The 12468-nt window shown below is 40.1% G+C and overlaps 1 protein-coding gene across 1 annotated transcript in view; it reads left to right on the forward strand.

The window, feature by feature from the left end:
- The window catches only part of frem1b (Fras1 related extracellular matrix 1b), a 56035-nt gene that overhangs the window by 21049 nt on the left and 22518 nt on the right, over positions 1–12468 (forward strand). The window contains exons 13-19 of the mRNA XM_066691908.1: positions 1576–1743; positions 2279–2487; positions 3335–3428; positions 7132–7384; positions 8019–8213; positions 11514–11699; positions 11906–12102. Coding sequence (XP_066548005.1) covers positions 1576–1743; positions 2279–2487; positions 3335–3428; positions 7132–7384; positions 8019–8213; positions 11514–11699; positions 11906–12102 — 1302 coding nt within the window. The remainder of the gene's footprint in view (positions 1–1575; positions 1744–2278; positions 2488–3334; positions 3429–7131; positions 7385–8018; positions 8214–11513; positions 11700–11905; positions 12103–12468) is intronic.

A 12468-nucleotide genomic window follows, 5' to 3' on the forward strand; every position in this document is an offset into this window, starting at 1 on the left:
CTGCCGCATACTGGATGTTTTTTCCTTTTCACACCATTCTTTGTAAACCCTAGAAATGGTTGTGCGTGAAAATCCCAGTAACTGAGCAGATTGTGAAATACTCAGACCGGCCCGTCTGGCACCAACAACCATGCCACGCTCAAAATTGCTTAAATCACCTTTCTTTCCCATTCAGACATTCAGTTTGGAGTTCAGGAGATTGTCTTGACCAGGACCACACCCCTAAATGCATTGAAGCAACTGCCATGTGATTGGTTGGTTAGATAATTGCATTAATGAGAAATTGAACAGGTGTTCCTAATAATCCTTTAGGTGAGTGTATATATATATATATATATATATATATATAATTTTGGCATGTTTACAGGTATTAAAACTGGTAATGCAGTATTTAAGTATATTGCAATTTGCATGTGTTCTTCACTATAATTACATATTCTTTAATATGTAAACTTTCTTTTAGACAACATCAATATGCCATCATAAGCTATGTATTGTCTGAATATTGAGAGAAACCTGACTTTATGAACCTGATCAAATGTGTGTTTTGTGTGTATTGCAATTATATACTATATATACTATATACTATAACAGAAATATACATGTAACAACATGTAAAGTGTTGGTCTCATGTTTCATGAGCTGAAATGAAAGATCCCAGAAATTGTACATACGCACAAAAAGCTTATTTCTCTCAAATTGTGTGCACAAATTTGTTTACCTCTCTTAGTGAGCATTTCTCCTTTGACAAGATAATCCATCCACCTGACAGGTGTGTCGTATCAAGAAACTGATTAAACAGCATGATCATTACACAGGTGCACCTTCTGCTGGGGACAATAAAAGGCCACTCTAAAGCAGTTTTGTCACACAGCACAATGCCACAGATGTCTCAGGTTTTGAGGGAGTGGGCAATTGGCATGCTGACTGCAGGAACGTCCACCAGAGCTGTAGCTGTTCATTTCTCTACTATAAGCTTACATAGTTTTAGAGAATTTGGCAGAATATCCAATCGGCCTCACAACTGCAGACCATCTTTATTATTATTATTATTATTATTATTATGTATTTCTTAGCAGATGCCCTTATCCAGGGCGACTTTTCAAAATATAAGAGCATTACAGTATTAGACCATGTGTAACCACACCAGCCCAGGACCTCCACTTCCAGCTTCTTCACCCGCAGGATTGTTTGTGGGTTTGCACAACTGAACAATTTCTTCATGACCTGTCAGAATCCGTTTCAGGGAAGGTAATCTGTGGCCTGTCGTCCTCACCAGGCTCTTGACTGGACTGCAGCTCTGGTGGACATTCCTGCAGTCAGCAGGCCAATTGCATGCTCCCTCCAAACTTAAGACTTGAAATCCACAGATTAGGGCCTAATTAATTTATTTCAATTGATTGATTTCCTTATCACTGTAATGTACTGTAACTCAGTAAAATCTTTGAAATATTTGCATGTTGTGTTTATATTTTGGTTCACTATATTATTCCTGAACTATGGTAGTTTTCCATCTAAATGTTTAGTCCTTGAAGTCTTGTATCCCCTACCTGCCATGCCCTCTCTCTCCCTCAGCATGCAGTCAATCATCTGAAAGTGGGTTATTTGCCCCCACTGAGGGACATTGGCACAGAGCCTCTCTTCGTGCAGTTCATCTTCTCTGTGAGTGACCAGCAGGGTGGCACTCTCTCCGGGCTGGTCTTTAACATCACAGTTACACCAGTGGACAACCAAACACCCGAGGTACATGCCATGTATACTCTACAGTGCGTGTGAATGCTCTTACCCTCTAGGCCTCCAGAACGTTAGTGTCAAACCTTGAGATCAGAACATATCTGAATGTAAGAAGTATCATCTGGCCGTAGTGCACAGTTAAAAGACCGTGCAGCACAAAACCTTTTCATTAAAGCCTTCCAATCCACAGTGATCCCTACTCCCAAGGTGTTTATTGCTTTTATGAATTGTTAATAGATACCATCTGAAAAGTAACTCTAGAAATTCATCATTATTTTAACACATCACATACCAGTTATTTCTGAACGCTAGCTGTGACGCAATGATTTTTCAGCTATTGGAAATCGAAAATAGTTTTAGTTTTATGTGACTTATGTTGCCTTTTCAAAATTATACAGCCAGAAACTCTATTAAAAACAATTTAACCAGGGATTTCCCTGCTAAGGCATGGAGGAGTCAAGAGCCAAAGGTAGCATCTGGTTTTGTACTGGCACCACACGATAGCACATGCCAAATGCACATGCATGCCCTTTGCCTTTGCCAGATATTCACCAATGCCTTGAAGGCTGAGGAGGGTGGAGGCAGTTTCATCACTGAGGAGAACTTGCTGGTGACCGACGTGGACTCCCAGGAGAGTGACCTGCGGGTGCAGCTGAGGACGAGGCCGCACCACGGCAGGGTGGAGCTGCAGGGGCTGGTCATGCTGGAGGGAGACTACTTCACCCTGCAGGAAGTCCGAGGCCTCAGAGTGCGGTGAGAAACTGGGCAGAGCAAGTTACAAACACACGCAAAACATGTACATATAGGACCTCTCACTATGGCTTACCTGAAAAGGTTACTTATATATATATATATATATATATAGTAACAGTTTAATTTGCATATTCAATGGGAAAATGAATTGGATGGAAAGGGCACAGATCTAGCCAGTGTCCCAGAGTAATCTGGTTGGCGTGCTCCAAAGGTTGCCAAATTGAAGATGGCAATGTTCAGCTGCAGTCACAAATTTGTTTCCTGACATCACTGCTGGTTTAGGACACCAAATATTGAAGACCATGCTTTGGGACAAACTCCTGTTCCTTTAGATTACTGACATCTAATTTGATTTTGAGCCGTTCAATGTATAATTCGATACATTTTTAACTAAGCACTTGTTGGAAGAACAATCTGCTATAAATATTTTAAATTAAGGCTGGTCCTGTTTTCTTCTGTAATTTTACCTCTGAAATTAATAAAGGAAATTCAGTTATTAACAGCAATCCAAAGAAAATAGACATTAACAAATCATTGCATTATTCACTATATTTAATGTTTAGCAAAGTTGGTTAATTATTTCTCAATCACTGTAATATGAATTACATATTTTGCAAATATAGTGATATTTTAAAATAAATATACAATTTCAAATTGGTTTATTGATCTTCACAGTAGTTCATACTTTGATCACAGTACATGTTTTAAATTGTATACTTTTATAATAACCTTGCACATTATTGTCATGTCTTAAAAAGCCAGACTGCTGACAGATGACTTGCTTTAAAGTGTTACCCATGTTTTATACAGAAAGGTTTATGTGGTATTTCTATGTGTCTCACGGTAGCTATCTTCATGATGACTCTGAGACATTTGAGGACAGTGTGGGTTTCACGGCGACAGATGGCCTCAACTCTGCCAGTGGGACACTCACCGTGCAGGTACTCCCTATTGATTCACCTGAAAGTGGTGATAAGGAAAGGGATGCCTTGCAGTTTGGAGATCTCCTTCATTCTGTACACATATTATATGTATATGTGAAAGCCGGACACAAAGGGGAGAGAGAAAGTCCCGAATCCCGGTGGTGTCCGGGCTTTATTAAAGGTCAGGTCTGTTCAGGGGACACAGACAAATAGGGAAAACAAAAGCAAAATGAAGACACAAACGTCCACAAAACAGGGTGCTCCGGGCAGGCAGGGGTTCTACAAAAAGTTCTTCTTCTCTCTGGTTAGCTGCCTCTGTCAGGGAGGGAGAGGGATTAAATAAACAGGGCACAGCTGCCGCTGACGTCACAATCGCCTCGGTGCTCATTGCCCGCAGCCGTGAGTCCGCAGCCTGTTAGCGAGGGAGCGGACAACACAGCTGCGGCACATGAGCACCTCATCAGCGGACATCAGCTGCAGCCGTGCCGTGACAGACAGCGGGCGTCACAGTATAATTATGGATTTCTTGAAGATATGTTCTTACCTGGTATGCGGTTTCCATGCGACACCATATATTTTGTATTCTGCAAAACACAGAAAGCACATTACCTGCACTTAATAAAGGTTTTATTAATAATATATTGGGCCCTGGAGTTTACATGTTTTCTGAGGCTGAACTTCATTCCTTCCTGTGCAAGGTGGCAGTGTAGTGTGCTTAGTTAAACCAATTACTGATTAACATTAGCGTCCTTGTGGCAATGTTTTCCGGTCATAACAGCGAAATACAAAATGTATTGGACTATCTAGCTAATTAAGTTTTTAGGTGGGTTAACATACCAGCTGTAGATTTGTGGTAGTTTAATTGCACTGCACATATTATACACTTAACAGTGTTTTAATTTACTTTGTCAAAGTATTTCCATGCAGAACTTCACTGTGAGGAAGCCATTGGTCGTGTTCTTGTAGTGCAGATTTCCGCAGAGATGCGCAGATCTATAGAATCCCACCGATCCCATTGGTGGATCCGTGCAGATCTGCGCAGAACTGCGGAAATCTGTGCTACAAGAACCCAACCATTGTTAGCCAAGGTACATTCTAGTTTAGCCAATCACAGACAAGAAATAACAAATCCCACTCTTCCGTCAATTTTCATTACAGCTACATAGAGAGCCAATCAACAGTATAGGCTTTAAAATAAAATCAATATATACTTCTTTTTTTTAGATGTTAGATTCACTTGTTGATAGAGGCCATCTTTAACAAATACATTCTGACTATTCGGCCCCATCTCTACTTTGGATAGTGTTAATGAGTTATTTTTCCAGTTATTATTGTTTTTGAATTCATATCTATAGCACATTTATTATAACAGACATGTCTTACTAATCCATTTATTGCCTAGATTTATCTTTCTATCAATATTTAGACCAAGTGGATAAACTAGAATACAAATTCATCATTGCACACAAAATAAAAATTCTACTCTTGATTTGTTGTCAAACTAAAGTTAAAAAATAAAGGTAGACGGATTTCCCAATGCATCAAAAAGTCACCGGAGGTGACCTTCTGACAGCTGTTCTACAAAAACAAATCTCACGGGGGGGGCATGCCCCCGGACCCCCGGACCCCCGGACCCCCCTAGAACAATTGATGTCTCCACTGCAAAGGAACACTGCTGTAACATATAACAAAGATAACAATAATTATAATAGTATTAATAATGCAAGGCTGTTCACAAGCAGCAGACTCATTGTCACTTACAGTTTCATAATCAAAATGTCCCGTGCATTAAAGTTTCCTGGTATTAAATTGAAGCATTGTCAGCTGGTTAATCCTGCTGTCTGTCAGAGCTTAACGTCGTTCTGTAAGAATCATAAGAAGAAACACTTCTTTCAGCACCTACAGAATTGGTAACAACTGACAAATATCTTTCAGCTTTTCATCTTAAATTGGGAAATAATGATTCAGCTTTAATGCAAACTAATTTTATTTTCTGCACATCTGTAAGCAATTTCTGGAGGCCCTTTAAAGGGGAACTCCACCCCAAATCCATATTTTCCCAGGTTATTCTCTAAGTAGAAACATATTCTGTGGGGTGAGTTTTTCATGTCCAGCTCATTCTATGTACCAGAAATCAGAGATCAAAAAATATGCCATGACGTCATGGGGGTACTAACGCTGGAGCTCCTAGCTGGAATTCATTGGAGAAAATCAGAAAAGTCACGAAAATCATTGAAAAATAAAAAGTTATGCACATTCAATTGCCCCATCACCCTATTTTTCGGAAATATCTGTCGATTTGTAGTCATGAAAACATTATTTGACCACCCAGAACTGTCGCTATTATTTTACATTATATTTTATTTCAGGCACTGCCGTGTAGGCTACAGCGGAGTACAAACTGTGCACACACGTTCTCAAAAGGGGAATCCCCATGCGTGCACAGTTCACAATGTACAAGTATTTTTAAAGATTGCAACTAGCTTGTCTGCTTTTGTAAAATGATTTGCCAGATATTGCTGGCAAGGGCTATTAATTGTGCACTACACTAAGTCAAATGTATTGGATTTGGCAATAAACCTTAAAGAATGCCATTGTATGCCTTGATCATGTGACATTATCAGAGACACATTATTAAAAATGACTTTAAAGATTTGACAACTTCGTGTCACCAATATGTGATTCAGTGCAGAGTGCAGATGAACTGTATCGGCAAATATTACTTTCAGTCTGAAGGTAATAGATAGTCCTTGGAGAACAAAATAAATTGCAAAACATACTGATCTTTTGCATCTGCAGGTACACTGTCAGACATCTTTACCACTTGTACAATTTTCATCTTGTGCAAATAAGCAATTGTGAGATAGATATTCCCTGTTCAATTGACTTGCTGTAGAAATTGTTTGTTCATAAATGCAGGTAGTTTGGGATTATCTATTTTTTTTCCCTGGGGAATATTAACACAAACAAATGCCTCTGTCAAAATTAAATAAACATCTTGTGGGCATTCATAACTTTCTTTCAACTTATTAATTCACTTACTTAAACTCGTTTAATAGCTGTCAATCTCAGTCTTTTGTTTTCTGATTATATATTTATTTCAGTTGACTTTTGAGTGTGGTCTAAAGATAGTTGTGCAAATAATGTATTCCAATCAGTGTACAGATTACCAGGTACATATTGTTATGTGAGTTTGCTCAATTCAATTATTATTGATTGTGATGTTTTTGACTCCATGTTTAAGTCTCTTTGTTTATTTTAACACATCAGTTTATTCAATACAGATTGTAATTAGTTTTTATTTTTCTAATTAGTCAAATTTGTTGATTTCTTAATTGTTTATTCAATACAATACATTAGGAGACTGTAAGGACATCTAGGGCATAGCAGTGTAATTTCAACTAGAAAGAAAAACAAGTTACAGAAAACGCAGGGTTCTAATAATATATAATGATATGAGAAAACATTATCATCATCTGTAAATCCCATTTTATTTCAGAATAACTATAGAAAGGTTAAAATCTAATCAAGGTCGTTAGACCACCTTACTAATCTATGTGTTAAAAGGCAATTGATTAAGATCACAGCAGTTTACTTATAAATCTGTTCTTGCTTCTCCTTGATAATCTGAAGAGAACATATATGATCTTTAAAGGGAGTTTTTCCTCCAAACCTTCAGGACACTAGAACCTTTGTAGAAACTATACTGGTATTTTTACAGATTCTGCCAGTGAATGATGAACCTCCAGAGCTCGGGCCAGGGCTGAAGTCAGGGCTGGAGTGTCCTGAGGGAGGTCAAGTGCTGATCACAGCCGAGTACCTGTACGCTACGGATGCGGACAGTGACGACGCCAGGCTCACCTACATGCTGGGCCGCACTCCTGCCCATGGCGTGGTGCAGAAGGCAGGGGTCACGGTGGACAAATTCTCTCAGCTGGATGTGGTACAGAGGCTGATTTCCTATGTGCACACAGGTAGTACACAGAAGTCCCCTCTACGTTTCCATTCAGTGGATCACCCTGATTCAATTCTGTGCATTTCAGTCCTGTTACAGTCATACAGTCATAGCGTCAGGTTATACTCCTGGTCTTAAGATCAGTCCTGCTGAACTGCTCGATATATCTTGTATTGCTTTCGAGGAACGCATAAATTCAGTTTAATTATCTTAGCCTTTTAGATGCTGGGTCTCCTCTCTACGACCAAAGTCAGAACTCAAACCTAATTTCTTTATGCGCATTTATTTTTTCCAGATTTAATCAAAGTTTTTTGAAGTTGTTAAAAAAATGTTAGGAAGTCGGGAGCAGCAATGCTTGTCCTGGTCTGGCAGTATTGAGAATTATGTTATTGTAACGTAACTGAATGGAGGAGATGTGGGTGAAGCTGATTTACGTGCAGGGACATGCTTTGCAGAGGTGTTGTTGAGCTCTTTGTTTGTTTCTTGTTTCATCCAAGAATTTTCACAGTGGACCTGCTTTGTGTTCAATGACCTACAGTCCCAGTGTGACATTGGCTTGGCACCAAAACAAAAAGCTTCTTGGTTTAAGGGAGCACAGAGACACAGATCTGTGAGATAATGACCCAGTTTCCTAAGAGATCGTCTCCTTCCAGGTGGTGAGATTGGTCCCAGCCCCATCCCAGACACCGTCACTCTGATTGTGTCTGATGGAGAGGCAGGGACAGTGGACAGCTGTTGCCAGGATGATGCCCACCCTCCCCCAGTGCCCTTACATGGCTCACTTCCTGTCTATGATCTCAACATCACTGTACTTCCTGTAAACAACCAGCCCCCTTCGATATCTGTGGGTAAGTCTTTCTCAACTTTGCCTGTCTGTCTGCCTCAAATTTGAAGTTTTTGTGGAATTGGGCTATTTTGCAGTAACCTTTACCACAATGTGGATTCAGGATGGCATTATTGGAAATATCTCATGGCTGTTATAGTTTTGTGGTTGTTTTGAAGAGGCTGTTCTCCCTTCAATGGTCTCTCAAAGATTTTCGTCATCCTTGAGGAGAGCGGCACAAAAGCTCTCCTGTTGCTGTAGGCATTACATGTGAACTTATGTGGTGTTCAAAATGAATGGCCACATGTTTGGTATTATTCCTAACTGCCACAATACTTTCTAAATACTATCATACTTTCTTTTAAGTACTTGTTTACATTAATACATTTTAAAACATTTAATACATTTAATAATAATACTCGATTCCTACTAAATAATGAACAAAAAGTGTCAAACAACAAAATGTAAACAAGCTCCAGTTTAACTCCAGACTCAGTTAATGGACGTTATACATCCATTGCAGGCCCAATAATGACGATTTTTAAAAAAAATTTAACTAGAAAATATTTAGAAACAAAACCCACAATTTACCACTTTTCCAGAACAATTATTATTCAATGCCGAAATCAAATAATAAACGAAATTAATAAATGAAACCAGCACAATTGCACAGTAACTAACAGCCAAACAATCAAAATCTGAATAAGCAGCAGGAATCCCTAATGGCAAACGAGGACTGACTAGGCATAATTCCCATTTTAGTCAAAGGGCTGAACTTCCCTCCAATGGGAGTGTCAGTCAAGCATGCATTGTGTTCCTATCATCAAAATGGGCTGCAACAGCCCTCAGCAGAGTTCGCAGCCCAAAGAGGATTTTCTGTTGCATCAGCAAGAAAAGAACTGTAAAGAAGAAAAAAAAAAACAGTTTTAAAATGCGTCTATCGATCGAAAACAGATGGCAATGACCGTTGGGAACGTGGCTGCTACCTTCCTGGGAAGCCCTGTGTCTGTGAGACGACCCAGTAGGGTGGGATTAAGAACGGAGAGTGCCAGAGCCAATAGCGAGATGCTGGAGAACAGATTCATTAAAGACAGTGGTGACAATGAGGCCTGGCAACGATCAAACAAAAGAGCCTTATTCAGAAAAAAAGCCCCACATCCCTGCTAAAACGACTCCTTAACGATGTGCTAATTTGTTATCAAAAGGTGTTTCCTACTATGGTTTGAAGCCAGTGTAATCATCTAATTAATTTGCACTGAATAAAGACAGTTATAAGAGCATTATCCAAAAATGAAGACGAAGGTGATGGGAGGGGTTGGAAAAAAGCAAAACAGGTAGTTCCCTTTCACGGGCAGTTAGTTTATCTCTGCTCCCCCAGATTGGCGGTCATTATTTCTCCTCGTTGTTATGGAGCTTGATCCACCACAACCCCATTAGTGCCATATTCTCCATTCATTATTTATCAGTGCAGTAAATGGGAGCAGATGCCAGTGAGCGTGGGCATGATGGCTTTATCAGCACCCAGGTGGCAGTGCTCTGGAGCTGCGCCAAGTGGTGCGGAGACGGGCGAGCACTCTGAGCTGCGTGGGGGAAAGGGGCTGCCCATCCTTGGCTTGGCACGCACTCTCACAACAGGGACATCTCACTGCACAGGATCTGTCGCAGTGACGCTAGGGGACGGTGGGGGAGGGGGAGCTGATTACAAGTCATGTTTTTCACACTTTCCAGTCCCCACTTACTAAAAGACCTGTGCCTTATCAGCCCTTTCTTGAATAAACATACATTCTAGGTATTAAGTTTCCTTTCAGTAACTGCTTTGTTTCCCATGTAATTTTTGTTATTTTTTAAACCTCCGGCTCCTTCTTGTTTTGCCCAGACAGTGTTTGATGACTTCAATTACAGATGGTTGCCTTCCAAACAGCAGTAGATCTATCTATGGAGATGTCCAAGCAATATATTGTCATCTTGAATGTATATTTAAAAAGGGTTTTGCTAACACTTCCCTTGACTCTTACAACATGCAACCTGAAGTCGCACTAATGGGAAGTCCAAGACTATTCTTAATCTGATGGTGTGAAACTAGTCCTTAGTGTCTTCCAGTACTGACATTCTGTTATGTGTTTCTAGTCTTTTTGACTCCTATCTTTCACCCCATGCTTTGTGATTATCACTGCACACCCAGAACTACTTTCTGTTTATTGTCAAAGCATACAGTATGATAACTGTTGATAACATTTAGCACTTTCTAATAATCGCACAAAAACTGCAGGGTAAGCTGTAAGTAAGGTGCAGTGATGCAAATGTTTGAAATGGACAAGACATTAGTGTTGTTGTTGTTGTTGTTGTTTTGTGGACACCATTGAAAAACATGCCAACTAAACTGGACAGTGTTACATCATTTACATTATGTTAGTTAATAGGTAGATTGTCCCTTAATATCAATAATAGAGAAAACCATGTAATTATGCTGCTTATTGCCATATCATTGGTGATAAATGATCACAGAGTTTATTCGAATCGCCAGAAGATTCAATAAGTGGAATGAGCGTTTCCTGCCGGGACAGCAGTTATTAAGAAGAACAATGGAAACCATGTGATACTCTGGCAGCATGAAGACCATGATGAAGTGGTCTGTTTGAGAAGCCGCTCTTAATGTCCTTCTCTGTAGTGACTTTTAAGTGACATTTTGGAAGCTACATACATTAGAAATACAAAATTAAATTATATAATTTTTGTGGAAAAATTTGCCAAGGACAAAGATAGTCTGTGGAACTGTCAGTATAGAACATATACTGGCATTAAAAGCATTTACTTTAAGATTTCACATGCGTACAGAATGAGGCTTTTGCTGCTGACCGTTAGTGGTGCGGAAGACCAACCAAGGTCACTGATCAACATCTCCTTTCCCATCTGTTGCAGCACAGCCCATAGGACCCCCAGCCTGCACTGCTGGGCTCCACGCAGCCCGCAGTGCCTCATCCATACGGCCTGGCCAACTACCCGCTTCCCCACTGTACTGTAGTGTAATAAAAAAAATATTTTTTTTGCATTTTAGTTTAAGGAACAAGACTCCTTGGTCCGTGTTTCAGTTGTGTGCTGTGGTCAGGATTCTTTCCATGATGTCAAATTACATCCTGAGTTTCATTGAATAGGTCATCCAGTGGATTCAATGGATTATTTTCATGTTCACTGAATAAACCCAGGGACTGAATTTGTTGCAGCTCTTTTTATTCAGGTTAAGAGAACAAGATCACAAGAACACAAAAATAGCTGTTCATTTTCTAGTTCGCAACCCTGTAGAAAGCTAACCTGGTTGTGTTGGCAGGGGAGATGTTTGTGGTGGATGAGGGTTCCACAGCCTGTCTGTCTCTGGTGGCCCTGAGCGCCTCTGACCCCGACACCTTCTCTGAGGATCTGCTGTTCCTCCTGGAGTCTCCACCTCAGCATGGCTTCTTGGAAAACACCCTCCCATCACCTGGACATGAGAAAAGCAATGCAGGCTTTAATGTGGGTAAGCAAAATTCTGTATTTGGCATCTCTGGATTCAAAGTATAAAAGAAGAATCTGCATTAATTACACAAAGCAGATGTGCATATAATCACAGACTTGTTTTTTAATATCTGATGGAGTATGTTACCTGCCATTAAGTACTGGGGATTTGTAATGGTCAGCAGCTGGTCTGTGTTTTTGCTGTAATCCAGGCCTTTGTATCCCTAGTTTCTTTCAGCCTCCAGCACCTAAGTTCTGGCTACATCAACTATGTTCAGTCCCAGCATCAGAGTGTTGAACCCACAGCTGACCACTTTATGGTTGCAGTCAGTGACGGCCTACACAAGTCCACGGCGATACCTTTTTACGTCATCATTAACCCCATCAATGACGAGGGCCCCAGCCTCCTTGTCAGGAACATCACAGTGAGCGTCTGCCTTCTCTCTCCTTCTAGACTTGAACTTTGCTTTGCAATGTATTGCTATTATTTTAATAGCATAGGTACATGATTTTTGTAGACAAAGAAACAATTTCTATTGATTTGTTATCTGCTTCATGGACAGGTGCTGTCATTAGTTATTGTAATAAGCCACACCTGTACAAGCTGGATTGCAAATGGGAGTCTGTTAGCTGATAATTCGATAATAACTTTACACAAGGGTCTGAAATCCTGTCCTTTACTGACCAAGTGATGGGTGAATAAACCTCAGTCTTCTTTCTGCTGTACTTTGGTGGGTTTGGGAACTATAGGAAGAAGGAGAAACATGATCATTTGAGGTATATTTTAATTT

The sequence above is a fragment of the Amia ocellicauda genome, chromosome 19 (assembly GCF_036373705.1).
Source record: "Amia ocellicauda isolate fAmiCal2 chromosome 19, fAmiCal2.hap1, whole genome shotgun sequence".
NCBI classification, from domain to species: Eukaryota; Metazoa; Chordata; class Actinopteri; order Amiiformes; family Amiidae; genus Amia; species Amia ocellicauda.